Source organism: Corvus moneduloides, chromosome 3 (genome assembly GCF_009650955.1).
Source record: "Corvus moneduloides isolate bCorMon1 chromosome 3, bCorMon1.pri, whole genome shotgun sequence".
NCBI lineage: Eukaryota > Metazoa > Chordata > Aves > Passeriformes > Corvidae > Corvus > Corvus moneduloides.
In genome coordinates, this window is record NC_045478.1 from 90,053,377 (window position 1) to 90,081,335 (window position 27,959).

The 27,959-nt window shown below is 55.7% G+C and overlaps 2 protein-coding genes and 1 long non-coding RNA gene across 6 annotated transcripts in view; 2 read left to right on the forward strand and 1 right to left on the reverse strand.

The window, feature by feature from the left end:
* The window catches only part of TMEM63B (transmembrane protein 63B), a 48,454-nt gene extending 36,006 nt beyond the window's left edge, over positions 1–12,448 (forward strand). For all 3 annotated transcript variants that reach the window (XM_032102698.1, XM_032102697.1, XM_032102699.1), the window contains 19 exons: positions 465–502; positions 1,235–1,377; positions 1,648–1,699; positions 1,986–2,094; positions 2,634–2,704; positions 3,503–3,583; positions 3,693–3,816; positions 3,911–4,044; positions 4,190–4,327; positions 4,603–4,756; positions 5,025–5,131; positions 5,890–5,976; positions 7,418–7,483; positions 7,623–7,785; positions 7,943–8,048; positions 8,179–8,346; positions 8,487–8,602; positions 8,828–8,908; positions 9,945–12,448. In XM_032102698.1, coding sequence (XP_031958589.1) covers positions 465–502; positions 1,235–1,377; positions 1,648–1,699; positions 1,986–2,094; positions 2,634–2,704; positions 3,503–3,583; positions 3,693–3,816; positions 3,911–4,044; positions 4,190–4,327; positions 4,603–4,756; positions 5,025–5,131; positions 5,890–5,976; positions 7,418–7,483; positions 7,623–7,785; positions 7,943–8,048; positions 8,179–8,346; positions 8,487–8,602; positions 8,828–8,908; positions 9,945–10,109 — 2,103 coding nt within the window. In that variant the 3' untranslated portion in view covers positions 10,110–12,448. The remainder of the gene's footprint in view (positions 1–464; positions 503–1,234; positions 1,378–1,647; positions 1,700–1,985; positions 2,095–2,633; positions 2,705–3,502; positions 3,584–3,692; positions 3,817–3,910; positions 4,045–4,189; positions 4,328–4,602; positions 4,757–5,024; positions 5,132–5,889; positions 5,977–7,417; positions 7,484–7,622; positions 7,786–7,942; positions 8,049–8,178; positions 8,347–8,486; positions 8,603–8,827; positions 8,909–9,944) is intronic.
* Positions 12,449–14,932: 2,484 nt separating this feature from the next.
* Positions 14,933–27,917, forward strand: CAPN11 (calpain 11). Of its 2 annotated transcripts, none has more exons than XM_032102702.1 (22): positions 14,933–15,036; positions 17,962–18,244; positions 18,826–18,895; positions 20,227–20,345; positions 20,486–20,619; positions 20,778–20,946; positions 21,480–21,563; positions 21,653–21,738; positions 21,948–22,022; positions 22,418–22,578; positions 22,658–22,827; positions 23,033–23,044; positions 23,303–23,514; positions 23,633–23,672; positions 23,931–23,996; positions 24,343–24,400; positions 24,499–24,563; positions 25,399–25,467; positions 25,598–25,676; positions 26,137–26,253; positions 26,329–26,387; positions 26,634–27,917. In XM_032102702.1, exons 2-22 carry the CDS (start codon positions 17,999–18,001, stop codon positions 26,658–26,660), a joined length of 2,118 nt encoding a protein of 705 aa, XP_031958593.1. In that variant the 5' UTR covers positions 14,933–15,036; positions 17,962–17,998; the 3' UTR covers positions 26,661–27,917. The 2 variants fall into 2 exon arrangements, with proteins under 2 accessions (XP_031958593.1, XP_031958594.1); XM_032102703.1 differs by lacking the exon at positions 14,933–15,036 and adding an exon at positions 15,985–16,064.
* On the reverse strand, positions 23,839–26,408 carry LOC116441123. The gene is made up of 2 exons (XR_004238896.1): positions 26,308–26,408; positions 23,839–25,739 (listed from the first exon to the last, which is right to left on the reverse strand). It is a non-coding gene; the product is annotated as an uncharacterized LOC116441123 (long non-coding RNA).
* Positions 27,918–27,959: the final 42 nt, after the last annotated feature.

Here is a 27,959-nt window from a genome sequence, read left to right on the forward strand (position 1 = left end):
AGGATAATGGGTGTGATGGATGGAGGGTGAAGCTCCCCTAGGTGTCCTTTGAGGAGCACTGCCTTGGCCCAGCCTACCTTCCCAGTCCCTACAGAGCTTCTCTTGTCCAGCATGATGGCTGAAGTACCTGCATGCTGAATTTTCTGGGTCTACCTAGGCTTTGGAAAGCTTCCATATTAGCCAGGAGCCCATGGGTTGCCTGGAAGCTTGAGCTGCCAGTTGGTAGGGGACAGCCACACAGCAGAGTCCAACTTGTGTTGTGCTCCATGGAGTAGCACTGTCGCTTCCTTTACCTTGGCCCATCTGTGGCTCTGCACATCTGCGTGCTTGTGGTCTGCCTTTCCCCTGAGCCAAGTATGTGGAGGTGCAAAGACACCAGCCTGGTCCCTGGAACCTTTGAAGGAAGGAGCTGGGATAAAGGAACACGGAGTGATGTGAAACCGTCCTGTTTTCTTTTTGCACAGGGCTTCTGCTCCTGGCTGACAGCCATCTTCAGGATAAAGTAAGTGTCCCAGGACCTGCATAGGGGTCCCACATGAGGAAGGAGGGGCAGTGCAGGGTTGTTGGGATGCCTGGTACAGTACAGCTGCATGAAATCTCTGCCCTTGCTTCAGCCCCCTCTCTGAAGAGCAAAGACGGGGCTACATGAGGAGTCCTAAAGTCAAAATAAGGTCACACAGTGAGTCTGTGACAGAGGAGAGAACCCAGGCCCATGGCTGCCCCACCTCAGTCCCATTTCAGAAACACTGTCCACTGCTCTGCAAATATACTCATCTCCCTGGCACTCTTGCTAGAGGCACTGCTGTCTGAGGAATGGCTATGAGAAGGGGGCTGGAGAATGCAAGGAGATGCCCTCAGCTTAATGATGCACAGAAGTAGTCTCCCAAGCACTTCTATTCAGAATGCTGTGGGATAGCATCAGCACCTGTATCTTAGCAGAGAAGGCAAGGCCCACCTGAAGGGTATAAGGTGTGTTCTGTTGCCTCTCCTGGGTGACAGAGGGCAGGGCCATGGGGGAGCAGGGCTGGGTAACCATTGCACAGGCAGGTTTGTGCCCAGGCTGCTTCAAGGCTCAGTGCTGGGCTCCCAAACCCAGAGTCTGGCTCCAGCTTTGGAGGGCAGAACCAGGGGTACTGTGTGTGCTCAGATCAGGAGTTCAGCTGTGACCCTGTACTTTTTCCCAGCACTTGAGGAAATGTAGAAAATTGCCTGACAGCCTTTCTCTCCCTGGCAGGGATGATGAGATCCGGGACAAATGCGGGGGTGATGCAGTGCACTACCTGTCCTTCCAGAGGCACATCATTGGGCTGCTGGTGGTCGTGGGTGTGCTTTCCGTGGGCATCGTGTTACCTGTGAACTTCTCAGGGGACCTGCTAGGTGAGAACAAGGAGCCTTTGGCTGGGCTGGGGCATCTGCTTTCAACACCATGTACCAGACCACTGGGTAGCAGTGGAGGGCAGGACAGGACTAACAGAGACAAACCCTAACTATTGTCTCGCTTTGAGAGTAGTGCATCCACAGGGTCATCCTGTGTGGCTTGAGTTTTTAGGTATTCTGCAGGTGATACTCTTGTTGTAGCTCACTCTAGTGGTGCTCTGTCCCACTCAGCATTACTGAACATGCTTGTGTCTGCCTCTTTCTCCCTAGAAAACAATGCCTACAGCTTTGGGAGGACAACTATCGCTAACCTGAAGTCTGGGTATGTGTGGGCAGGGGTGGGATGGATAATTGAGGCCCTCAAGGGGTCTTTTATATATGTTCACTTGCTGCAGAGCCTCATCTCCTTGAAGGTTGTATTTCTGCCCTTGCTGTGAAGCTACTGTCCCTGCTCCAATTTCCAGGCTGAGCTCCTGGAATTTGGTTGTGGGGCATCTGTGTGCTATGCTGATTACACTCATGGCCCCAGTGCCTTCAGGGCCTGACCAGCCTCACACAGACTTGTAGTGGCAACCTTGCATTGACCTTTGTGGTCTCCCTTGTGACAGGAACAACCTGCTGTGGCTGCACACCACCTTTGCTTTCCTGTACCTGCTGCTGACAGTGTACAGCATGCGCCGGCACACTTCCAAGATGCGCTACAAAGAGGATGACTTGGTGAGCAGGATCTGACCACTCTCCCAGGCACATTTTCCCATGCCCTGTGGTCAAGTCAGGTAGCCTTGGAGAAAATTCTAAGCACCTCAATTTCCACAGCAATTTTGGGCTGTTGTGTTTTGGCTGTTTTTATTCTGCCTGGCCAAAGGCAGATCACCTTCAGAGCAGCAGTTGTGACTGCTTGTGGGGAAACAGGAGAGGGCTGCACTGGGTAAACATGTAGAAGGACCCCATTCTTCCTTAGGGATTGTTCCAGCTGCTTTTGCCTTCTTCATTTCTAAAGGGTAGCCCTGTTTCTGTTCAGGCACCTGCAGTGTAAGTCCCTAGCCTGTCAATCTGCAGCGCACCCGGGTGCAGGATCACAACACCTAGCGCAAGCACAGGAGAGGGGGAGCCCTGGTAGCTAGAAGTGATGGGGCCACCGTTCTTCATCACTAATGCAGGTCTTGGGAGGGGGACTTGCTGCAAGCTGCAACCTCTCTTCTGGTCTCTTACACCATCCACACCTGCCTGTCCTCTCCTTTCTCTCTTCCTTCCAGGTTAAGCGAACTCTATTCATCAATGGGATCTCAAAATATGCTGAGCCAGAGAAGATCAAGAAGCATTTTGAGTGAGTCTCACTGTGTCCCTAAAGAATGCTCTGCAACAGGGGTGTTTTTATTAGGGTAGTACTAGTGTTACCTGGAATGGCAATAATGCATTGAGAGCAGAGAGCTAGGCAAAATCAGTGAATACCTTTATTTTGGGCCTCTCACTGTTACTTTTATGCTTTTTATCTGAATTTGAAGTATCCTTTGTTTTGTGCCTTGGTATATGCCCAGCTATTTCTTGCAGTGCCATAGGGGTCGGTGTGGTAAGCAACGGACAGGGCATGTCTTGAGATGTAGTTAAGTTCGCAGATGAGATACAGGCAGGAGGTGCTCAAGCAGTGACTGTGGGATGTTGTGCTGCTGCCCTGATCACAGTCCTTGTAGAAAGTATATCTCTTTAACAAGAAAATTAAGTTTCTCTTCTGTCAGAATCTCACTGTCAGGACCATGTTTAGAAGCACCACAGGTAGAAAAGAAATGCTTTGTACCCTTTGGGAACTCTTCTGCCTCCTTCTGACCACAAGTCTGTGAAGACAGAGAGGGAGTGTGGGGTCAGAGAGGCTCCTTGCTGCTAGAGGGCAAAAGTCCAGAAAGGCTTCTTGTGCAAAAGCCTAAAGGATGTAACATTTGCCCTGTATCTTGCGTCCTCTACAAGGGACAGAGCCTGCAGGCTTCCCTGCAAACTCTTGGTATGCATCACTGTACTCAGCCCAGGACACTCTTCCCAGGGCCAGAGAGAAGTCCTGAACACTTGGAGTTTGCTCGAGGGGTACAGCCTTTGGTGCCAGTTGTAATGAACTGATGCATCTCATCCACAGGGAGGCCTATGCCAACTGCACTGTCCTGGAGGCCCGTCCCTGCTATGATGTTGCCCGGCTGATGTTCCTCGATGCAGAGAGGTAACCTCTATTTTGGGAGAAAAGGCAGAGTGGGCTGATGTTGCTGGTGCCCCCCTCAAGTCACCCTCTTTCTTTCCTTTCTTCCTTCTCTTCCGCTCTCATGTTTCAGGAAGAAAGCTGAGCGTGGGCGAGTCTACTTCACCAACCTGCAGAGCAAGGACAACACCCCATCCATGATCAACCCCAAGCCCTGTGGCCACCTGTGCTGCTGTGTCATCAGGGGCTGTGAGGAGGTAGGGAAGAGCTGGAGGTGTTGGGCAGCAGTTGAGTGTCCTGTGGCTTGGGTCCCCAGATCATCTCTCCTCTGACCTCTGTCCTCCTGCTCAGGTGGAGGCCATTGAGTATTATACCAAGCTGGAGGAGAAGCTCAAAGATGACTACAAGCGAGAGAAGGAGAAGGTTAATGAAAAGCCTCTGGGGATGGCCTTTGTCACCTTCCACAATGAGACCATCACAGCCATGTGAGTGTAAATGGTCCTGTCCTCCCCAAGAAGGTGATTTGTCCCAGCCCTTGCCTTAAATCAGAAGAATGGCAGCACTAAGGCATCCTCTTGGCTTGTGCCTGCCAGCCTTTTGTGTCAGCATGTCCCTCTTTCTCTTGTCCAGAATCCTCAAAGATTTCAATGCTTGTAAGTGCCAGGGCTGTGCGTGCCGTGGGGAGCCCAGAGCCTCCTCCTGCAGTGAGTCCCTTCATGTCCCCAACTGGACTGTCAGTTATGCTCCTGACCCACAGAACATCTACTGGTGAGCAGCTCTGTAGGGCTCAGTGGCCCTGCCAGTGGGAAAGGGGTGCAGCCTCCCTTTCTCCCTCTCCATCTGCTCCTCTGGTAACTGAGTGAGTTGTTCTTGCTGAAGCCCAGCCTGGCTGAGCTAGAGGTCTGATCTGACTGGGAGGGGGAAAGCCTTGGGCTGGCACCCCAAGTGCTGTTCACCAGGCTGGGCTGTGGTGTGCATGTGAAGCCCTACACCTGGTATTCTACCCTGTGCAGCCATCCTGATGCTCTCTTTCTCCCTCCCAGGGAACACCTCTCCATCCGGGGCTTTATATGGTGGATCCGCTGCCTTGTGATCAATGTGGTCCTCTTCATCCTCCTCTTCTTTCTCACCACCCCTGCTATCATCATCACCACTATGGACAAGTTCAATGTCACCAAGCCCGTGGAGTACCTCAATGTAAGGACTTTGGAGACAGGTGCAGGGTGGGTAACACAGGAACCACCCCAAGGCACAACATCCCCTGCAAGGCTGGGGATAGGGAGAGAGATTGTCCTTGATCCCCAGGTCTGGTCAGCCTGACAATGAGGGAGGTGCTGAACCTGGACAGGGTGCGGTGGCAGTCGCAGTGCTGGGGATTTGGCATCAGCAAAGGCAACTGTACCTGTTGCTGACACAAGAGCTGCTGCACCATGTAACATGTGATTTCTTCTCTGCCTTATTGCAGAACCCAATCATCACCCAGTTCTTCCCCACCCTGCTGCTGTGGTGCTTCTCTGCTCTTCTGCCCACCATTGTATACTACTCTGCCTTCTTTGAAGCACACTGGACCAGGTAAGGACAGCCAGCACCTGTTCTTACCTTCTCAGTGAGCTGACTGGCTGCTAGACACTTCTCACTGACATAAAGCTACGGGCTGGATCCTACTGCTTGAACCTCTGTCTTCCACTCCAAGCATGCACCTCTCGGGCACCTGGGGACTGCTGTGGACAGCTGTTCTGCCAGTCTTTAGCTGCTGTTGTGCAGCATGGTTGTCTGAGCAGAGCTTCACATAGGTCTACAAGAAGAAGAAAGCTTGGGAAGTTAGGGCTGGTCACTATGTGAAATGCTAGTAGTGAGGGAAGTCCTGGCTCAGGTGAGCAGGCAGGGGTGGTGTGCCTGTACCATGTGTAAGATGTAGCTGTTCCAAGGGAAAATCGTTTTAGCTGCTCTGGCTTCTGGCCACAGGGAAAGCATTTGAAGTCCAGAGAACTAGAAGTGTGCTGCTTGTGAGGCACATTCTCCACAGGACATGCAATGTAAACTTTGTTTTGTGGTCTATGTTGCAGAGACTGGTGGGGAGGGCATCGCCAGCTCCTGGGATTGCAGGTCAAGGAAGGTGATTGCAGAGCCTGTGAGACAAGGGGGAAGGAGACTCGATAACAGATTTCAAATATGCTGGAGGGAGAGGGGATGTATTCATGTACTAGTAACAGACAGGGTGGGATTTAGGTTAGGTATTGGGAAGTGCTTACTGATGAAAAAGCCATGGGAGCACAGCTTGTGTGGCTGGTGGGGTGACAGTGAAAGGTTAACAGCCTCTCTGCCCTCAGGTCTGGAGAGAATAGGACAACCATGCACAAGTGTTACACCTTCCTCATCTTCATGGTCTTGCTGCTGCCGTCGCTGGGCCTGAGCAGGTAGGGGTTGTGGCAAAGGAAGGCAAGTAGAGATGTGGAGCACAGGGAGGGTTGAGGTGCACTCCTGATTGTTCTCTTATTTATACAACATCCTTCCCTCACTGCACTGATGGCCTGGCCACCATCTCCTTGGGAGACCGGTGTTTTAATTTTGGTTGAGGGAGAGCAGGCTAGACCATACGTGACTGAGTCTCTAGGACTTCATTGACTCAATCTGCAGACACATTGACATGTGCCATGGTGTTACAAATAATGCAGCAAAAGTCGGCCTGGTAGATGAGTACGTGTGAAAAGTCTGCTCGAGGTCTGCTGATGAAGGAGGCATTCTCCACTTCTGTGCTCAGTGTGCAATCCAAATTTTACACAAAACTAGTGAATTCCCCCTTTAAGCCAGTACTTGAGTAGGTTGCCCTGCTCAGCTGGGTGGGAGAGTGTGGGTACAGCAGTGCTCATCTGTTTGGGTGTATGCCTCAAATCTTCCTGCAGAGTTTATAGAATTGCCCTGTGGGAAACACTGATGCATCACCTGCCAGCCATTGGTGTGGTCTCTAGTGCTGAACAGGGGCCAAGGGAACTGTGTGAGGAAGAAAAAACTAGGGAGTGATTGTGGGACAGGGAACTCTTAACTGTGCTAGTTCATTCTTTACACATTGTGGGATCAGGGATCTTTAAGATCTTTAAGACCCTTCCAACCCAAGCCATTCTAGGATATTATTGTCTACAGCCCATCTAAATTCCGTATTTGAGATACAACCCCTCAGTGGTGCTGTCAGGCAGCTCCTGAGACTAGACAAACCCTCTGATAGTGGCAGAACAATAGTCCCTCATCCCACTGGCTATGTGTTTGCAACACAGATTTAAAAAGCCTTGTTGCATGTAAACTTGCATCTTGGGCAGGTGAATGCTCTCAGAAGGTTTGCATTTTGACCATAAAGTGCTTCCTTCTGAGGAGTCAATCCCCCTGCTGTTGCCTGTGGAGCTCTGTACTCCACCACTTCCAGAGGATTGGATGGTTTCATATCAAAAAATCAGAATTGAGGAAAATGGGATTTGTTTCTCCTAAGAGATTTTTTTAAAGTCTTGTTGGAGGGTACCTCGTACCTAACCAGTTTCTTCTGTAAAGTCAGTCACCTGTTCCTTACATGGATGTTGTGCCCAAATAGAGGAGAGAGGAAAAATATTGATAGGATCAGGGTAAAGGGATAAGAACACACATGAGTGGGAAGCTTTACATCCCTTTTTGAGTGTTGCACTGTTTTGTTCTATCTTTTTCCAGTGTCCAGTTTACATAATGGCTGGTGACACTCAAACAGGGAACAAAACAGTCTATGGTCAGAGCTTTGGATTCTTCTAGAGCAGCTTCTACATATTTGCCATGTGCATTTCTGTCTGTCGCTGCTTCTGATGGTTCATCTTTTCTTCTTGCCTTCTTCCCCCACAGCTTGGATGTATTTTTCCGCTGGTTGTTTGACAAAAAATTCCTTGCTGAGGCTGCTGTGCGATTTGAGTAAGTGGAGTTGAGCAGAAAGACTTTGTTTACAGTGGGAGGTGGTTCTTGTTGGCATCAAAAGGTACTGGGGGCTCCCAAATGCTGCCCTGCAAGGAGGGAGCACCTCTTGCATCCTGCTCTTGCTGCATCTTCCCAGGTGTGTGTTCCTGCCAGACAATGGGGCTTTCTTCGTCAACTACGTCATCGCCTCTGCCTTCATCGGGAATGCCATGGACCTGCTGCGCATCCCTGGTTTGCTCATGTACATGATACGCCTCTGCCTGGCCCGCTCGGCGGCCGAGCGGAGGAACGTCAAACGAGTATGTAGCGGGACTGGGGATGGGTTGTGGCCTGCACCCAGGGAGGGGAGTGCTGCAGTGGGGCTCACCCAGTGCTGTGTGTAGAGCTGGGTGTGTTGCACATGCCCACTCAGCTGTCAGGGTCCTCCTGCTGATGGGTCTCCATTCCCTCCTGCAGCACCAGGCCTACGAGTTCCAGTTTGGGGCTGCTTACGCCTGGATGATGTGTGTCTTCACTGTAGTCATGACATACAGCATCACCTGCCCCATCATCGTCCCTTTTGGTAAGCGATACCCCTCCTCCTCCCTGTGTCAGAGATGGAGGGGAGGCAAGAAGGCTGATGTGGGGGAGATGTTCCCTCTCAGCCTTGGAAAGCAGCTGATGCCCCACTCATCTTCTTCCCCTTCTCCCAGGGCTCATGTACATGCTGCTTAAGCACCTGGTGGACCGATACAACCTGTATTATGCTTACTTGCCTGCCAAGCTGGACAAGAAGATCCATTCAGGGGCTGTGAATCAGGTAGTGGCAGCCCCCATCCTCTGCCTCTTCTGGCTTCTCTTCTTCTCCACCGTGCGCACAGGTGAGCACTGGGCTGGGATGCCAGCCCTTAGCCTACTACTGAGCCACTTCCCTGGCCAGGCTCTGATCCTGGCAGCCTCTAGCCATGGAGCACGGTCACAGTCCTTTTGACACCGCCACTTTGGTTTTCCTTTGCCCCAGGATTCCTGGCCCCCACTTCCATGTTCACCTTTGTGGTCCTCGTGATCACCATTGTGATCTGCCTGTGTCACGTCTGCTTTGGGCACTTCAAATACCTCAGCGCTCACAACTACAAGGTGAGGCGGAATGGTGGGTGCAGGACCCTTCTCCTTGGTAGCACAGCTCAACCACAAAGCAGCAGGGGCTCTGGGGGGTCCCAGCCTGCTGTTCAGCAGAGCCTGTCAACCCTGGCTTCACAGAAGGGATAGTCCCAAGGCTGTCCCTGCTGCCTGTATGCTGCTCCTGAGGTGGGACAGCAAGTGTGTTGCCGTGGCAGTCTCAATTTCTCCTTTTCTCTCCAGATTGACCACACAGAAGTGGATGCCATGGACAACAGGCAGAATGGGAGACCTGCCACCAATCTGCCGGCTCCCAAATCAGCTGTGAGTCACTGTCCCCATCTCTGTGCCCTGGCACACTCCTTACCTGAGTTTGGAAAGGGGGAGGTAACTCCCTGTCTGAATACCTCACTCCTCACTTCTCATTTTTCTGAGTCAGCACCTGGATCCTCCCAGTGAGGGTGGGAGGCAACTGTTGGGCACTGTGCCACTCACCTGCTCTGGGTGATGAAGTGTAACCCCCACACACACACCTCTTTCCCACTGCTCCTCAGATGCTGTGCATTTACTTTCCACCTCTCTTTCGGCTGGGACAGTGAATCCAGCTGGGTCAGTCTCCCTTCTCATTCTGCATCTTTGCACGCTTGCACGCCAGCAGAGGCTGTCACCCACCAGGCTTGTCGTAGCGCCAACACAAAGGGGTCTCCGTGGACACTTGAAGGCCATGGAAGTGCTTTCGGGACTCTTCTCTCCCCTTTCCAACATTCTGAGACCACAGAGTCGGTTTTGTGAACTTCACCTTGGCTCACTGGCTCACTCCAACTGCTTCCTTCCACACGGTTTTTGTAGTGGGGGTCTACATAGGGCTGCAGAGATGGGGTAAAGCAGAGCCTCCTGCTTCCTCAGGAGAGCAGGGCTGGGATGTGCACATCTAGTCTAGTCCTTCCTAGTCTCCAGACACCCAAGGGCAGCAACATTTTGCCAAAAGGAGAATCCCTGTAAGAGGCAGGCATAGCCTTAGAGGACACATCTACTAGGAAAAAAGGCACTGCAGTCCTCCAGTTCACGTGGGCTCCAAAGAGCCTGAGAAGCCACATTCTTTCCCAGCCCAGGCGCCCTGTTGCAGAATGCTGGGGTTTGAAACACATCGAGTGTTTCAGGGCCAAACCCCACTCTTACCCCTCTCCTGGTACATTCCATGGGGTCTGGACCCTTCCTTGCCCTCCCAGCATATCCCCACGCTCAGCCTCATGCATGGTGCTTAGTGTGTTGTGCTCTGCTTCCTGGAGAAGTTCCCTAGACTCACATGTGTTTCTGCTCTCTCCCCACCCCTTGGCTGCCCCATGCCTGGCCCTGACAGAAGTACATCGCCCAAGTGCTGCAGGACTCCTCGCCGGAGGGCGAAGCAACAGAGTCGGAGGAGCAGGGATCGCAGGATGAGGAGCTCATCAATGCAGATGGCATGAATGACACAGATTTCCAGTCGTGTGAGGACAGCCTGATAGAGAATGAGATCCACCAGTAGGGACCTCGAAGGGCGGGAGGGGAAGGAGGCCCAGGAGCAGGGCAGGCTGTGCGCACGGAGACCTGGGAAGAGGCACCCGAGGGTGCTGGCTACTGCCCTCGCCCTCCCGCCCCCAGGGCCGCTGCCTTCAGTGAGGGCAGGGGCCCTGCTGCAAGCTCTCCATCTCCCTGCCCCTCCACCCCTGCGCCAGCCCGGCTGCTCGGCAGGCATGCTCTTTACTAGCTACCTTCTTCAACGCATCCCTGAACCCCAGAACCCCAGAGGCTGGGGAGGAGGGGGGACCGTAACCTCCGTGGTGCTGCCCTGGACCTGCAGGGAGGAGGAGAGCTGGGTGCTTTGTGGGAAGGGGCATAAGGGGAACATTTGGGGTCTTCTGAGCAGGCAACTTTATCCCCTGTCCTCCTGGTGAGAAACACTAATAATTTACTAGATTTACAGGAAGATGATAAATGAAAAACTTCGGTCAGTCTGTTGGAAACCCCACCCAGGGTGGGGTTGGTTTTTGTTGCACCTTCTCCCTGTGCCTGCGTGTGCCCTTTCTCAACCGCTTTCAGCATCCAGTTGGTGCAGCATCCCAGGAGCTGGTCCAGGCCCAGGGGTGGTGACAGGCTTCCCCCTCACCACAGGGGTGGTGACGGTGACAGCCTGGCTTCATGGTCAAGGGTGGCATCATGCCGGGGAAGGGGCACTGAGCTAGACAGGCCCTCGCAGAGTGAGGGGTGCTGAGGGCATTTCATGTGGGCAGGAGGAGGCACAGGCAGCCTCTCCCCCAGGGTCCTGTTCCCTCCTCCCCCAGGGGCACAGGCAGGGGTTTGCAGCATCATTTAAAGTGGCATTTTTCTTTGCACATTTTACTCCCCTTTCAAACAAATCAACCTGACCCCCATGTGGTACTGCAGCCCCCCTTTTGCTGCCCTGTGTCTGCACAGCAGGGTCAGGCTTGGGGGTGGGGGGCTGTGTGGGGGTCTCCTGGGTGCTAGGGAGAGGGGAGAAAGGGTCTCAGGCTACAGGCCCTCAACACCCTGCAAGATGAGCACTGCCTGGTTGCAGTGAGGCCCCATGGGCTTCCTTCCCTGAGCTACTGCAGGGTCTTCCCCCAGCTGAGGTGGTCAGAGAGAGAGGGAGCCCTGGGAGAGCAGCCCCTCGGAGCCCTCTCCAACCAAGACCACCATCTTCAGGAGCACAAAAGCCTCATGGGGCTATGCTGACTTTGTTCACCTGCCCTGACTGGTGTAGGCTCCCCTGCTATCACCCAGCCTGAGAGGGGGGTTGTTCCTCTCCTACCTCTTGCCCTTGCCCCCTCCCTGTTGATAGCTGTGTCCCAGAGGCAGGCAGGGAACTGGATGGGTGGGAGAAGTGGACTGGAGCCTCTGGCACATGGATGAAGGGCTGACCCTGTTTAAAGACACTTTGTGAGGAGGCTTCTGGTCAGTATCAGTTGCCCTCAATTGCTTCCCCCCTCCCCTTGTGTAAAATGTAAAGGAAAATAATAAATCCCTCTGCTATTTAGCTATATTTATTTCCCTCAAACCCTGCCACCATCCTGTTTGGTGCTCATTGCGGACACTATCACCCTCCCTTTGCCTGTCATCTGTGGGTGCTGCAGCAGCTCCCTGGGGCTGTGCCCTCTGGGGCTGGGTGAAAGGGGGGACAGTCATTTACCTTTTCCATCACCCATGCTGGCCCTGGAGCTCCAAGCACTTTAACAGACCAGAACAAGTGAAGTGTCAGCCCTGCCCACCTCAGCTGCTGGGAACAGTGGTCACATCTTATGGCTTTTCTCCCCTGTGCCTCCCACTAGAGGAAGGGGGCCAGACCCACAAAGAGCAGGTGGGGGCCTGCTCCAGGGAGGACATAGCTGACTTTCCTGTACACCTCCTCTATAGGAATCCCAGGCCTGGAGAAAAGGGTGGAAGGAAAAGATGTGGGTCTTCAGTGCATGGGGAGGGCAGGCCACCCCAGCTTCCAGGGCTCGGCTGGGGCTGGAGCACACATGGCTGTGAAGGTGCATGGTGAGAGTTGCCCCTCCCTTCCAGGTAGCGGCCAGGAATGAAATGAGCCTGTGAGCTGAGAGTTCCCAGTCCACTCTCAGGCTGGGGTGGGAGGAATGTTGATCCTTCTTCCCTGTTCTCACACCCACCTACTGCCCTTGCTCCTGGTCTAGCAGGTGGGCTGGGATACTATGGTCTCTGTAGGTACGGCCATGCTCTGGGGCTGCCTCTGCGGCTGTCGGGGCCCTGCCCACAGAGAGCTATGTGTTCTGAGTGGCACTGTCTGTGTAGAGATGTGTATAATACCCTGTATATATTTGTGTACAAAAGAAAAAAGGAAAAAAAGGAGCTATTGTTCTTGCAGTCTTTTCTTTGTGAAGTGTGTTGGGGGCTGGGACCTGGGAGGAGAGGACCCCAGCTGCTGCAGGGCTGCAGGAGCATGCGTGGTGCAAAAGGAGGAGTGGGGAGTCGTGAGTGAGCACAAGCCCTGCCCTGCTGCCAGGAGCTCAGCCATGGCTCACAGGCTCTCCCAGCACGAATGGCTTTCCCTCTGACTTATAGAGGCATCAGAGACTTTGCTGCTAAGAGATAAGATGGGGAGCTGCGTGCACTGAGGCTGGGATGGAGGAAGATGGTTTGGGAATGATGTGGTAGGGGAGTTTCACTGGTAGCCTCATGCCAGATGTCAGCCCACCCCTACTGTTCCAACAGCAAGTTACATAGCCACTCCTGCCATATCCATTCAAAACCTGGACCCCTGCTTTGGGTGGACAAGCAGTGAGGGGTGCTAGACCCTTGGAGCACAGAGGAGCACTTTCCCAACACACGATGCTGCTCATACATCAGCCAGCCGCTGAGTGCTGGGGCAGCCAGCAAGAGCAGCCAGCCCCCAGGATGCTCCCTGCCGCTCTGTGCAGGCTGGAGCTGGCGTGCTTCCCGGGAGACTGCTGTATGCTATGTTCCTTATGTTGTGCACAGTGGCCGTTGCTCGGAGGATGGCACAATGGAGCGGCGAGGCCTGGCATGGGCTGCTGGGAGACGGATAAATGACTCCAGCTCTGTCCCCGCCTCAGCAGGGGACAAAAGATGCCCCGGCCCCGTAGCCAAAGGGCAGGGAAGAGGCAATGCCTGAGAACAAAGAAGACTGAAAGAAGAACCATGCCTGCTGCCAAGTCCCTGCAGCAATCACTGCAAAGGAAAGCTTGAGGGAAGGAAACAAAGAAATTGCACAGGGATTTCGCAGGTGTTTTAGGGAAACTGCTTCTGCGCCTAGGGGGAAGGACACGGAACAGCCTTTGTCTCAGGATTATTGAGGAGTTGTCTCCTGCCCCAGGAGAGTCTGTGAAAGCAGCTTTGGAGGCCACTGAAGGGTAATAAGGCAGGAGCTGAACAGGACAATGGGGTCACAAGGATGGGCACAAACCCAAAGCAGGAACAAGCCCTGGCACTATAGGCCTCTTACTCTTTGAAAGCACAGTGCTGCCTGCAGTTCTATGCAGAGCTAAATAATGACCCCAGCAGGGACCCCCTTATGCTTTCAGCCTGTGGCAAGCCTGGCTGGGAAAAAGATGGAGCAGCCCTTGCAACAACCCAGAGCAGGGCACCCCCAGGCCTCCTCTGCACTAGGGGGGGCAGAACAAGTTGCCTGTAAGAGAGTCCCCTATATAGGGATAGGGCAGTTCTAGTGGGTGCTGGCCAGGACTGGACTGGTCCCTTGTGGGTGCAGCAGCAGGACCATGCTACAGCTGGTTTTAAATGTTTGGGTTGCCCTTCCCTTAGGCAAGGGACACAGCTCCTGGCTCCAATGTGCAACTTGCTCCCTGCTTAGGATGGATTTACCCCCTTGGGGTAAGGTGGGGTGAGGTAGAAAGCAGGTGCCCTGTGCGGCCTAGGCTCCCGCAGGCTCGATGCCAGCTGCTGCAGGGAGGCTGTATGGGCACAGCCTCCCCAGCTGCAAACAGGCACCAGGGAAGGAGGAGCCCCAGGGTTGGTGACGCCCATTAGGATCATCCTTTTCAGCCCTGGCACCAGAAGAATGGCAATACAGAGCTTCTTTCCTGGGACAGGGATGAGCTGAGCTGAGCTGCTCATGCCAGGCCAAGCCACGGCAGATATGCTGGGCTAAGCCATACCAGGCCAAGCTGTGCCAATCCATGCTGAACCATGCTATGCCAGGCGAAGCCATGTTGAACCACGAAGGGCTCCACGGTACGGTGCGAAGCCGTGCTGTGGCCATGCCCACTGGTAACAGTACCACCCAGCATAGCTGCAGCGTGAATCACGGAGGGCATGCTGGGGCAGCCCCGATGTGGCTGTGGAAAGCCCCAGGGCAGTGGGATCTGCCCGGAGAGGGCCCTGCTGGCACCCAGCAGCGAGGGGCAGCTGGGAGGTGGGGTGCCAGCCGGGGCACGCAGAGAGGCCGGGGCAGCTGCTGGCAGCGTTGTTGACCGTGGCCGCGGGGACCACCGCACTCAGTCGTGGCAGCAGAAGGTCAACAAGTTCCGGGGACAAAGTGCAGTACAGAGCTTCACCCAGCTAAGCTAGGGTGCCGGCAGTGTGGAGCAGTCACCCGCAAACCCATTCCTAGGGGAAAGTTGCTTCCTCTTTTCCTTCCAGCCCCGGTTTCCGTGGGCACCCAACCCTTTCCTCAGAACAATGGTGGAAGGAGTACGCCCATCCCGGCGGTACCCCTCCATCCCTGGGAGCTGGGAGAGGGTGTCAGCAGACAGAACCTCACCAGCAGTCCCGATCAATCCCCTCCCAGTGTCTGCAAGCAGTCACTGCTCCTTTAATTCCCCCTCCCACTGCCCTCCCGCCTTTGCTCGCACATCCTGCCCGCCGAAACTCCACCTTCCGCGGGGCTGTACCGAGCCGGGCTGGGCTGGGCTGGGCCGGGCCGAGCCGAAGCGGGCAGGGCGGTGGCGGCAGCAGCTTCCGTAAGTCCATCCCCCCCATCCTCACCCTTATCCGACCCCCAGCATGGGGTTAAGCACCGGGGGGGAGCCCGCCGCCGGGCGGGCAGGGCTGCAGGTCCGTTCCGTCTCCCCCTCCCCGGCTGCTTCCTCTGTTCTCTAAGCTTATCCAGGCTTGCCTATCCCTCCCATCCCCTTTCTGTCAGCAGGGATTTTTGCATTAGGTAACGCATCCGCAGAGACCCAGAGGCTTCTCAATCGGGGCGGCGAGTAAGCTGTATAGCTCAGCCTCCCGGGATGCGCTGCCGACCCCAAAGCCAAGCCCGTATCCCGTCAAAGGGACGCGGTAACATAAAGAGGAGCCTGCGGGAAACGAGGGTTTTTGTCATCCGGAAGGCTGGAAAGGGCCTGAGAACTGCTTGAGCACTGTGGGATGCCATGGGCGGCTGTGGCGTCCTGCCCCGAGCTGAGTATGCGGCAGGATACAGTGTGTCAGGGCTGATTTTGGGGAAGGGAACTCCCTACTTCCGTTGATCTTCAAGCGCAGCTGGCAAACCTGAGGTCTGCAAAGATTTTTGGCTGGACTTCAACAATGATGCTGCCGTAGGGTTTTGCAGTATGCGCAAAAGGGCACAAGGTGTCAGGGACCCTGCAGGAACCAGTGTGACTTTTTGCTCCCACCTGGGAGGGATCAGAGGTGCCTCGAGTACTGGAAAGCATCGTATTGCAGTTGGGTGTCACTCGTGGTGGAAAAGTGCCCTGGGGGCTTGGCTTGTCTCATCACACCCCTTCCTCCTCCGTGGAGGACCTGCAGTGTCTGTCAGCATCAGCCTGGGGAGGTGTCAGCAGCTGACCCCATTGCTTTAAAGACCCATGTGGTTCCTCTCCCATTCTGGGGTCTGAAATGCTTTTCTTTGCTCTGCGCTTGCGTGACCTCCGTCTGCCACTGAGCACAGCCTTCCTGAGTATTTTGAGCCACAGAGCTAAGAATAACTCATACGGTGCCTGTGTCTGCACACAGCTCCCCATGTCCGCAGCCATGGCCGGTGCCGGTAGGTAGGGTGGGAAAGGGTGCAGGGAACCTGTCAGGGGCTGCAGGCAGGGGAAGTTTCATGGTCATTGTCAGGCTGTGCTGGGGAGTTTGGGAGGTGGGAGGTGGAGGCGGTGTGGGCAGCTGTACTTGGGATTCCTCCTCCCTCAGGCCCCCCTGTGTTCTGGGCAGTGTCTGGGACTGGAGGAGCCATGCTGCCTGCTCTGCAGGCACCGAGTGCTTTGCCACTGGGAGAGACTGCCAGGGCTGCAGGAGTTGTTGGAGGACCTCCATAGATTTGGGACCACCACAGAGGAGAGAAGGGCTGGCGCTGCCCTGGAGAAGGATAGTGGGTTTAGAGCATCCCAGAGCAGGCAGAGTAATGGGGAAGAGTAGATTTTTCTTCTGAAAAGCTTCTGGCTAGGACAGCCACATGGGTTAGCAGCCAAGTTTATGCCCTCTGCATCTGCCAAGAGCTTGCACCCGTCTCACTGTTGCCTGCCTTCCCTCTGGCTATCGCAGCACTTCAGGACAAGGAAAGCAGCCTCTCTGGAGCCAGGCTGCACCCTGCTCCCCTGGGATAGGGTGCTGCAGAGGGAGCGGGCCAGCACTGGCATTTGAGTTTGCTGCTCTGAGAGAGTTGCTGGCTCCTGGCTTATTTACCCAAGGACTACTCCACTCTCTCACATGGAGAAACTTCTGAACTATTCGGCACCAGCCCTGCCAAGCAGGAGCTGAGATGGCTGGGGAGTGGGGCAGGGTGAGCCGCAGGTGCCAGTGGGCTAATGGTGGTGGCACCTGCCCCATGGCCCTGCTGCAGGTGACACTGCTTGCATGGAGGCTTGGACCAGACGGCCCCAGAGCCCCGTCCAGCCTGAGCGGTGCAGTGGGTGTGAGCGCTGGCTGCTGCCATGGTGTTGGGCAGGGCTGAGGGCAGCTGGACGGCGGGAGGGCAGCTCGGACTTGCCCACCGCAGCGGACGCGGTGGGGCAGGGCTGCGGGGCCAGACATTCCTGGCAGCTGTGCCATGCTGGTTCGAAGCTCCTGGCCGTGCTGCTGGTCAAACCCCCGGGAGGATGGCCGGGGCGGGGAAAGGTGCGGGGTGCGGGCTCTGCGGTGTCTGTCCTGCCCCGCTCTCCTGCTGCCGGTGTGCCCCGCTGCACTCCGTAACCCCTGCCCAGTGTCTCCCAGCAGGCTGCTCCACTGGCACTCGACGAGACTTGAGTCATCCTCCCTGTGTGTGCGTGTGCTGTCCCGCCTCTCCCTTCCCTGTCCTTCTCTGGCCCCATAGTTAGCGCTATCTGCCCCCGCTGGGCTCCTCCCTACCCGGCCCTATTGACTCAGTACTCAGGAAGCCGGGGCGGCTTTCGAGGAAGAGGGAAAAGAAGAGGGAGAGGCCCCGGGGGGTGGGAGAAGCTGAAGCGGGCTGAAGCGGGTGAGGAGGAGCCGGGACAAGGAAAGAACCCGGAAAACTACGCCGGGAGGAGAGGCTGACGGGTTTGGAAAGCGTCTGAAATTCCTCCGGGCACAGCCTTTTGGCGTAGCGGGGACGGGACAGGACCCATGACCTAGGTGCTGGGGGGTTGCCTCCTCCCAGCCAGCCGTCAATGCTGCTTTGCCCGCTCGGTGTCCCCTAAAGACAGCACGGCTGCGACGGCCAGGATGTAGGACAGGGCTCAGAACGGGGCTGCTGCTGGGGATGGGGTCTGGGAGGTTCTCCTGATGTGTGTGCCCACCTCTGTGTGTCACTGGGCTCACTCCACCAGGCCAGTGCTGCTGGAGAAGGTCCCTGCTATGGGAGTGGTGGGGAATTGGGGATTCAGCCTCCAAGCCTGGCTCTGTGTGATGGCTGATATCCCCGGAGGGCAGAGCAAGGTAGCGGGCCCTGCCTCAGCCTGGCCATGCCTGTTCTGTTGCAGGGAGCAGAGCTGAAGGTAGCGGTGCTGGTGCCCGGCTATGATGCCCTTTGGCGGGATGGCTGCTCGTGTGCAGAGAGACCGCCTGAGAGCCGAGGGGCTTGGCCAGCACAACAACGCCATCAAGTACCTCAGCCAGGACTATGAGGCCCTCAAGCAGCAGTGCATTGAGAGTGGCACCCTCTTCAGGGATCCCCAGTTCCCAGCTGGCCCCTCTGCCCTCGGATTCAAGGAGCTGGGGCCACACTCCAGTAAGACGCGGGGAGTAGAGTGGAAGCGTCCGTCGGTAAGTGCTGGGCTTGCTTCTTCTCAGATTGGGCTGGCATCCCTGCCCTGCACATCCGCACTGATGTGGTCTGCTGAGCTGCAGACTGGCCCTGGCTGGCACCCCTCAGGGCTCAAAGTCCCTGGAATGTTGCAGAGCCACTTTCCCAAGGGGCCAGGGCCATTCCCCATGAGTGTCTGCTCAGAAAAGCATTGTGTTTAGCAGGCACTGCTTTCTCTGGGCAGCAGACTGTGGGCTTCAAAATAGGTGGGTTGTGTTGCTGTTTCTAGGTGTCATGGCATGGATGTGTCACCCTCAGTAACTGGGGCTTTTGAGAGTGCATAACCCCTGGTGCCATGAGGGCAAGGGAATGTCATCCAGCCATGTCCTCCCATGGCTGCAGCAGAAGATCTTGCCCTGACTTACCATGATGGCCCTGGGGTTGCAGTCAAGCAGCCATCCCTAGCAGAGGGCAGGTGGGGTGCATCTTGCAGGGACCGTATACCGTTTCTCTCGAGTCAGAGCTGCAGTGGGTGCCAGCCCTGCTAATGCCCAGGCCCTGCCAAGATCCAGCACCAGCATCTGATTCTGTCCTTCTGCAGGAATTAGTGGATGACCCTCAGTTCATCGTTGGCGGTGCCACCCGGACGGACATCTGCCAGGGGGCTCTGGGTACGTGTTGAAGCTTTGTCCCTGGACCTTGGTACAGACAGTAGTGACTGGGGAGGGTTGGGTGGCTGGCCCTTTCCATTTGGTGAGGTGGAAACTGCAAGTCAGAGGTCATCCTGTTCCTCCTGGCAGCTCTAGGTTAAGGCTCCACGGAAATTAGTTGATGTGTGCACAATTTGACCATGCCGAGATCAGGGGAGATTCTGGGTGCATCTATACCTGACAACAATGCCAGGAGCTGCTCCAAAGAGCTCCCTGCTTGGTAAATGGTGAGGGATGGCAGCTGCATGACAGTAACAAACTGAGGTGGTGGTGGTGGTGACAAAGTGCTTGCCAAGCAATGTGGTGTGGCAGAAGGGAATCGAGAGGTGTACAAGTGATGATTTGTCATTTCTCCAGGGGTGTCTCCCAAGGCAAAGGCACTGAGACAAGGAGAAAAGTGTTAATGGGCTGGGTAGGCTGGAAGAGTTGAATCACAGCTGGGATTTTGTGGTCATCAGAAACAGATCTTGGTACCACAGAGAGTGTTGCCCTGATTGGGAGCAAGTAGGGCACTTGATGGGGAGTACTGTATACCTTAGCACATACAGCATGCTGTTTTCAGGGCTGACTACATTTAATATATCCAGTAATTAGGACAGACCTGAGGTGGCAACTGGAGTGCATAACAGCCTGAAGTACTGTGGTAGTGTTCACTTGGTCATTAAAAACTCTGAAATGGCATTTTGTCAAACCACAGCCCAGTTACATATTACCCAGGCTCAAGGCTAAGGTGTGAAAGGCTTCAAAGGCAAAAGAGAAAAGAAAATCAAGGCAAAGAATTTAAAGCACAGTGCTGGCCTGGAGCAGCACTTGTGGTTAAGATCACTTGGAAAAGTGAGGTGGTGCTGCTTGCAATTTGAGAAGCGGGGGCAGCAGCATTAAACTGCTTGCTTGATAAAATGGCCTTTTTACATGCAAAGTGTAATTCTGGTGCAGAACTTGCTGTCTGAGATATGGAGGGCAGTCATATGAATGAGTTCCAGGAGGGTCTAGATAAATGGCTGCAGGAGGGGGCTGTTGGTGCTGACTGTGTGTGGTGTCCTGGGCACAGGCTCCAGGTGAGGGAGGATCGTTCCCTGTTGCCTTGAGCTAATACTTCTCTCTGTGGGCAGGCTGAGCAAGCTTGGATCCCTGAGTTCTGCTTGCTGGACCTTCTCTGGTTTTTCCATGGACTTTCTGAGCTGGGGAGCCCCAAACATTTGCAAGGAGTGCACACTGTGGGCTCCTAAACATCCATCACCTACCCTCCCAGCTAGGAAGGTGATGGGTACCAGCTTCCTCTCCTTCCCCAGGCGACTGCTGGCTGCTGGCTGCCATTGGCTCCCTCACACTCAACGAGGAGCTCCTGCATCGCGTGGTGCCCCACGGACAGAGTTTCCAGGAGGACTATGCTGGCATCTTTCACTTCCAGGTGGGCTGGGAGCTCCTGGCCCTCCACAGGTGGTGGGCTGCAGCAGAAATGAGGGTGGTGGGTTGAGGCCATCCCTCTGGGTAGGGATGAGCAAGCCATGTGGTGTTCTGACCTCACCCCGCTCTCTCCTTACTCCCCAGATCTGGCAGTTTGGTGAGTGGGTGGATGTGGTGGTGGATGACCAGCTGCCCACCAAGGATGGGGAACTTCTGTTTGTCCACTCGGCAGAGTGCACCGAGTTCTGGAGTGCTCTGCTGGAGAAGGCCTATGCCAAGTGGGTACCCCCGTGGTGGGCATGTGGGCAGGTGGGGGGCAGGGCACTCACTGTGCAGGGCAGAGGGAAGGGAGTCTCCTCTGTCTCTGTCCCTGCTTGTGCTGGGTGGCTGGGCAGCAGCAGTGTGCTACCTCCTTGTCTCCTCACGCACCCCTCAGGCTGAATGGCTGCTACGAGTCGCTCTCGGGGGGCAGCACCACCGAGGGCTTTGAGGACTTCACGGGCGGCGTGGCAGAGATGTACGACCTGAAGCGGCCGCCGCGCAACATGGGCCACATCATCCGCAAGGCGCTGGAGAGGGGGTCCCTGCTGGGCTGCTCCATCGACGTAAGTGGTGTGCCGGGACCAGCGGGGCTCAGCTGGCCAAAGTGAGGCCTCACAGCCCAGGCCTGTATCAGCAGCCCCCTCGCTGGGACACTGCATGGGAGGTTACTTCCTTTCCCTCTTCCACAGCACCCTTTCCAGAGGCAGTGTGGCAGCCCTGCGGCACAACACGTGGTGCTGCAGCCCAGTTGCTGTGAATGGGCTCCTTTGGATGGAGCGGGGCTGTTCATCTCAAGTGCAGGACAAGGGACTGCCCATGACTCTGGCCATGTCTTGCATCAGCAAATTACCTGGAGCATGGTTTTTAAATTCTGAAGTTTGGGTGGTTCCCTGATGGATCGTCGGGGTTCTGTGCTAGGGAAATTGTCTTTAAATTGTCCACAGCCAGCAGCCTTTGAGCACAGGGAGCTGCTACCTGCTACTTCTCTTGGCTGGAGCAGTGCAAAGCAAGAGTTCTCCACACATGGAGGGAAGGGGTAGGGATAGGACTACATTAATTCAATCCTATTGACTTGAGCATTACACGTTCTCCTCAGATCACAAGTGCCTTCGATATGGAAGCAGTGACCTTCAAGAAGCTGGTGAAGGGCCATGCCTATTCTGTCACAGCCTTCAGAGATGTGAGTCACCTAGATTAGACTTTAATTCCTTAGCAGTTACAGCCTGAACAGTGGCATGGGCTCCACCTCCTGTGTCTGGTGTCTGGCAGGTGAACTACCGGGGTCAGCCGGAACAACTCATCCGCATCAGGAACCCCTGGGGTCAGGTGGAGTGGACTGGAGCCTGGAGTGATGGGTAAGCAGGACAGGAGGGACGGCAGTCTCGCTCTGTCAGGCCAGCAAGCGCTGCGCACACAGCAGTCGGGCACAGGGCACTGCGGAGGGGAAGCTCACAGTGTGCCGTGCCCTTCGCATCAGAAAGAGCGGAGTTGAGGGCCAGCTCTGAACTGCTCTCAGTGCCCCTTCAGGAGTCCCTATCTAATTGTCTCTCTCCTACTTCTCCAGCTCCTCTGAGTGGAACAACATTGACCCCGACGAGAGGGAAGAGCTGCAGCTGAAGATGGAGGATGGAGAGTTCTGGTGAGTGCCAGAGCAAAGTGCTGCTCTATTTCAGCAGCCAGTCTGGGAATGAGCAGAGGAGCTGGGGAGAGATCCTGCTATCATGCTTCACCTGAAGCACATGACCTGCCTTTATGAGCTGGCTTTCCAGCACTGGAGAGCTTGCCAGTGTTTCCTCATCTGATCTAGTTAATAATTTTCCTCCCTTGAAGGAAATTTAGGCCAACTAAATGCAAAATAAACATCCTTTCTTACCCAAAGCCAGCACTAGGCTTTAAATAAGCTATAAGTGTTTAGGGTAAAAGATTCTACTGTCACTTAATTCTCCTAAAATGCTAGCTGGGTCCAGAGCTGCTTGCGCTCTCCTCCCTCCCCACAGCAGTGCCCTGGCCTCAGCCCCTACCTGCCTCCCACAGGATGTCTTTCCGGGACTTCATGAGGGAGTTCTCCAGGCTGGAGATCTGCAACCTGACCCCCGATGCCCTCACCAAGGACGAGCTCAGCAGATGGCACACGCAGGTGTTTGAGGGCACGTGGCGCCGGGGGAGCTCTGCTGGGGGCTGCAGGAATCACCCAGGTACCTCTGGCCTCCACATCCGTGCTCTTGGCAGCTTGATGAAACCAGGTATCTCATCCACACATCCCCTTCCTCCCAGCCACATTCTGGATCAACCCCCAGTTTAAGATCAAGTTGCTGGAAGAAGATGATGACCCTGGGGACGATGAGGTGGCCTGCAGCTTCCTGGTGGCTCTGATGCAGAAGCACCGTCGGCGGGAGCGGCGGGTGGGAGGTGACATGCACACCATCGGCTTTGCTGTCTACGAGGTAACCCCTGCCCGCCCCAAGGCTTCTTCCCTGGGACAGGCTCAGCCCTGCCAGTCCCGCCTCAACCCCAGTCCTCAAGGAAACCTTTTCCACCAGCTTTGGCCAGCTGTGGGCTAATGCCCCCATCCTGTGCTCCCTGCAGCTGTAAGGGATGGGGCAGGTACTGGGATTGTGATATTTTTTCCCCTTTTCCCTCTATCTGCAGGTTCCTGAGGAGGTACGTCCTGAGCTGTCAGAGCCTACACTGTCTTGGAGGGAAGCACAAGACTTGGCAAAAACGGGTTGATGCATCCAGTGGCATGGGATCTCCATGGCTAGGGTGCTAGTGGGTGCTGGGCACCCCCATGTGGGACAGAGGGGTGGCTCCTACTGGATGAGCAGGGCAGGGCTGTCCTACCTGATGGGGCTGACATTGGTCCCACCACTCCCTGTGGGTGCTTCCCATTGTGGTCCACAAGAACATTCCTTCCCCCAGGCCCAGGGCATGCAGAATGTGCACTTGAAGAAGGACTTCTTCCTGCGAAACCAGTCCCGGGCACGGTCGGAGACCTTCATCAACCTGCGGGAAGTGAGCAACCAGATCCGGCTGCCCCCGGGCGAGTACATCATTGTGCCCTCCACCTTCGAACCGCACAAGGAGGCCGACTTCGTCCTGCGCGTCTTCACCGAGAAGCAGTCGGACACGGCGTGAGTCCTGGCCTGGGAGGGACACCCCGTGTCTGTGAGCAGTGCGATGTTTCCCACTGCAGGCAGCCTGCTGGCTGGGGACCCTGCTCATCACTTCGTTTTCCCCTTTCTGCCCCAGGGAGCTGGATGAGGAGATCTCAGCAGATCTGGCAGATGAGGTAGGAGCCGCCACTTTGGATCGGCTGGTGCTGAGGCTCCGGGACTTGGGAGGGGGAGCTACAGGCCGGGGGTGGCCGGCTGAGTCTGGGGTGTCACTGTGGCTGGAGAGGGGCTGGGGTGATGGGGATGTGGGAACTAACAAAGATGAGATGAACAAAGAAGAGCTTCCTTTCCAGTTGGCATTTACTGAGCCTGGGAGGCAGGGCAGAGCCTGGGTTTGACCACTAACCTCTTCTTTCTGGTTTGCATCACCCCAGGAGGAAGTAACTGAGGATGACATAGAGGACAGCTTCAAGAACATGTTCCAGCAGCTGGCAGGAGAGGTGGGTATGGCTGTGCCAAGCTCTGGAAGGCCCCCTGGGGAGGGGAGGAAAGGGAACAGGACCGAACCCCTGGCCGTGGGAGTTCCAGCCCACCCCGTGCTCACTCAGTCTCATCCTGCAGACAAGTCCATCTTTGCTCAGCCCAGCTGCCTTCAGGGATGGTGTGACGGGTAGATTTGGGGAAGAGCATCCAGCTGTGACCAAAACTCTTCTGGGTGTGCCAGAAATGTAATGGCATCCTCATGTTTTGTGACTAAGGCAGAGATGTTTAGGCAGGAGGGGGACAATGGCCACAAGTGGGGTGGAGAGCAGGCAAGGGGTGATGCTAACTCTGATTCTGCTCCAGGACATGGAAATCAGTGTCTTTGAGCTTCGGACTATTCTGAACAGAGTCATCTCTAGACGTAAGCACTACTCTTCCCACCCCTTGCTCCCTGCAGCCCAGGCTTGCTCAGCAGGTTGGGTTTTGAGGCATGTGCTCAACCTCCTCCTTTCTCCTCAGACAAAGATCTGAAAACAGATGGGTTCAGCCTGGACTCCTGCCGCAACATGGTCAACCTGATGGATGTATCCTCTTGGTGCTGTGGGCTGGGGCCAGCTTTCCTGGTGCTCAGCCTGCTGGAAACAAGACTTCTCTGTTGGAGCTGGGGCTTGGCTCTCCAGCAGTGCCGAAGCTGTTCAACCGGTGGAGGAAAGGAAGGGGTCCTTATGGCTTCAGGGCTGCCTGCTCTATACTCTTTGGCTTTGGGAGCAGGTTTTTTTGAAAGGGCCATCACTTCCCCTGCTTGCTTGGGCCCTGGCTCTGCCACCAAAAGCCCAGCATGGTCCCATTCCATGCCTTCTACTTTCACCTCAAAGAAAAGCTTCACTTCCCACGGGCTCCCCAGCCTGATGTGCTGTTGTGCCACCCAGCCTTTGAGGCACTCCTGGAAGGGAACAAGGACTACTGGGCTTCTTGACCCCAAACCATCCTGTCCAGCTGTTGTGGATGAGAGGTGTCAAGCGACAAGAGCCATGGCTGGTGTCCTGCTTGCACAAGGACATGCAGCTGAGGGGTCAGGCAAGGAGCACCTCTGAGCCCTTCTCCAGCCTGGCCCTACAACTTCCCTTTTTGCTGCAGGCCAGCCCAGCTTCGGTCCAAGGACAGCACAGCAATGTGCTTCCTACAGCAGCAGCACGGCTGGCCCCAGGGAATGACATGGCAGCTAGTTCCCTTTCCTTGCTGGATTGCAGTCTGTTATTTTGCCGATGTTGCAGGATAGAGGGGAAGGTTGGAGGGAAAATTGGGCAGAGCAAGTGTGTCCAGGCTTTTCTTGCCTCAGGTGGCTGGGATCTGGGAGCTTTGCCTTTGCACCACCCCCTTTCCTGGCTGCTTTGACCTCCTTGACCCTCTGCTCCCCAGAAAGACGGCAGTGCCCGCCTTGGGCTGGTGGAGTTCCAGATCCTGTGGAACAAGATCCGGAGCTGGCTGGTGAGGAGGAGAGGGGGCGTGGTGCACTGCACAGGGGTAGCCCCCCTCCTGGGGCAGCAAAGAGAGGGGACAGCCAGGGTGGAGGCCAAAGGAGAGTCTTCCCCTCATGTCCTCTGTGATGTTTTTGCAGACGATCTTCCGCCAGTACGACCTGGATAAGTCAGGCACCATGAGCTCCTATGAGATGCGCATGGCTCTAGAGTCAGCCGGTAGGTCTGGAGAAGGATGGGACTGGGCTGGAGGCTGGGGAGGGGGCTCCTGCTGTCAGAGTCCTGTTCCAAATAGCAGGAGAAGGGTGTAAGCAGCCTATATTGCATGCTTGAAGCCAACCTGTTGTAGTGAGATGTGGCCCATGTATGCACCAGGCTTTCTCCATCCCAGCTGTGCCAAGTGCTGGAGCCTCAGTTAGGGATGCATGCAAGATGGTCCCAGCCTCTGTCCTCCTCTGACCTGCAGAATCCCATCCTGGCAAAGCAGAGGCCTGGGGTGGATCAGTGAGCTAACTAGTCATATATGGCTGCAGGGAGAGCATCCCCTCTTCCTATTGAGGCTGGACACAGTGCCCTTCCTTGGGTGGGTTGGTGGACCCTTTGTGTGGGTGTATGGACTTCCACAACTACACCCTGCTCTCCTGCCTCCCTGGGGGGCTGACTGCTCTCTGCCTTGCAGGTTTCAAGCTGAACAACAAGCTGCATCAGGTAGTGGTGGCCCGCTATGCAGACAGTGACATGGGCGTGGACTTTGACAACTTTGTCTGCTGCCTCCTGAAGCTGGAGACCATGTTCAGTGAGTGATGGCCCTGGGGTAGGGAGGGCAGGAACAGAAAGATGTGTTGCTCACTTTGTGCTTGTGTCCCTGCAGGGTTCTTCCGTAGCATGGACGCTGAAGGCACTGGCACTGCTGTCATGAACCTTTCTGAGGTGAGAGCTCAGCCCAGTGGAAGGTGGGGTGGGAAACAAGGGGACATGGCATTAAGGTGGATGGGGCTCTTGGGGTGGGTGGTAGAAAGCCCTCCAGCCCCCTGGGTAGGGAAAGAACCCATAAAAGATCAAGATGAGTAAACAGAACCGCTGCAGGCTCTGTGTTTCTTGGAGGGCTGTTAAAACTGGCTCATGAGAACATGCCAAAAATGCACCCTGCTCATCCCTTCTCCCACTCCTTCCCAGTGGCTGCTGCTGACGATGTGTGGCTAGGAGTTACAACAGATCCGCTGCAGCTGGAACACCCCAATGGGCCAGGCCTACTCCAAGTGCCTCCCCTTGGATCCGTGGATACAGGATACTCTTCCCCCCTTGCTCCATCCCACACTGAGCCACCAGCCCTGCCTTCCGGCAAGCCTCACACCATCTTCTCCAGTGGACCAGGGGTCAAGGCAGGCAGGGGATTCCCTTCTCCTCTTCTGGGCTGGGCTTCTCTCCACTCCCCCTTTCTCCCCCTCACCCCAGAACAGGAGGAGGGCAAGCAGCATGGGGTACCTACGAATCCCTGCATGGTGGCAGGCTGGGGGCCAGCTGCAGAGCAGGGAGAGGCAGCTGCTGGGGCATGAGGGGGAGGACACTCGTATCGCTTGCTCTAGTGCTGACCCATCCCCTCCGGCACACGTTGCCTATCTCTGCACCCACACCTGGGAGCATCAGCAGGTATTGCCTTGCTCAAACAGCAGGTTCCTGAGGGAGCCAGAGTGGCCTTCTGGGAGGAGGAATGGCCATACTCGATTTCTTGAAGCCCTTGCACTGTACTTGTCACCACTAAACGCGACCAAAGCATGGAGCCTGCTGGCTCTTTCTGCGTGGCCTTCAACACATCCCTCCCACCTCCATGCCCCTGCCTATGCTCACCACGGGGTCAAGCCCTACAACTCAAGCACTGAATGTTTCAGGGCTCCTCCGTCATGTGAACACATGTGACCCTGTAGCGCAGCAGCTGAAGCTCCTCTTTTCCACATGGGCACAGCGATGCCGTCACTGTCACAGCAGCCTGGCCTCCCCTCCCATCCCTGGGATCTCCTGGGACATCTGCTGCGCTTGGTCATGGCCCACAGCAGGGCTAGAGGCAATGCCTTCCTCCAGAGAGCAGGGTGTGGTGGTTTAGGGGGGGTCTTCAGCACACAGTTGGGTTTCTTCTCCCAGTCCCTCATCCTCCCACACTTTCCTCTTAGCTTGGGCTCCTTTGCCCAGTGCAGATGGACTCCAGTGCCAACATATTTGCACTTCTCAGTGCTACTCCATTCCCTTCCCCTTCTTCTGCGGTACTGGGGTGGCTCCAGCCTGGCAGTGGGTGAGGGCCCATCCCGTGCCCTGTAGAGGCAGGCAGGCAGTTTGCTTCCCCCAGACCCCTGTTGTCGCTGGAGGATGCACCCGCAGCAATAACCACTGCTGCCTGCCCGGCAGCTCTGCTTCCTCACCCTGCTCACTGTGCTCTCCAGGAATAAACAGATCTGTTAGACGTGTGGTCTGGGCGTGACGTGGGGTCTGCGTCCTCCCTCTGCTCAC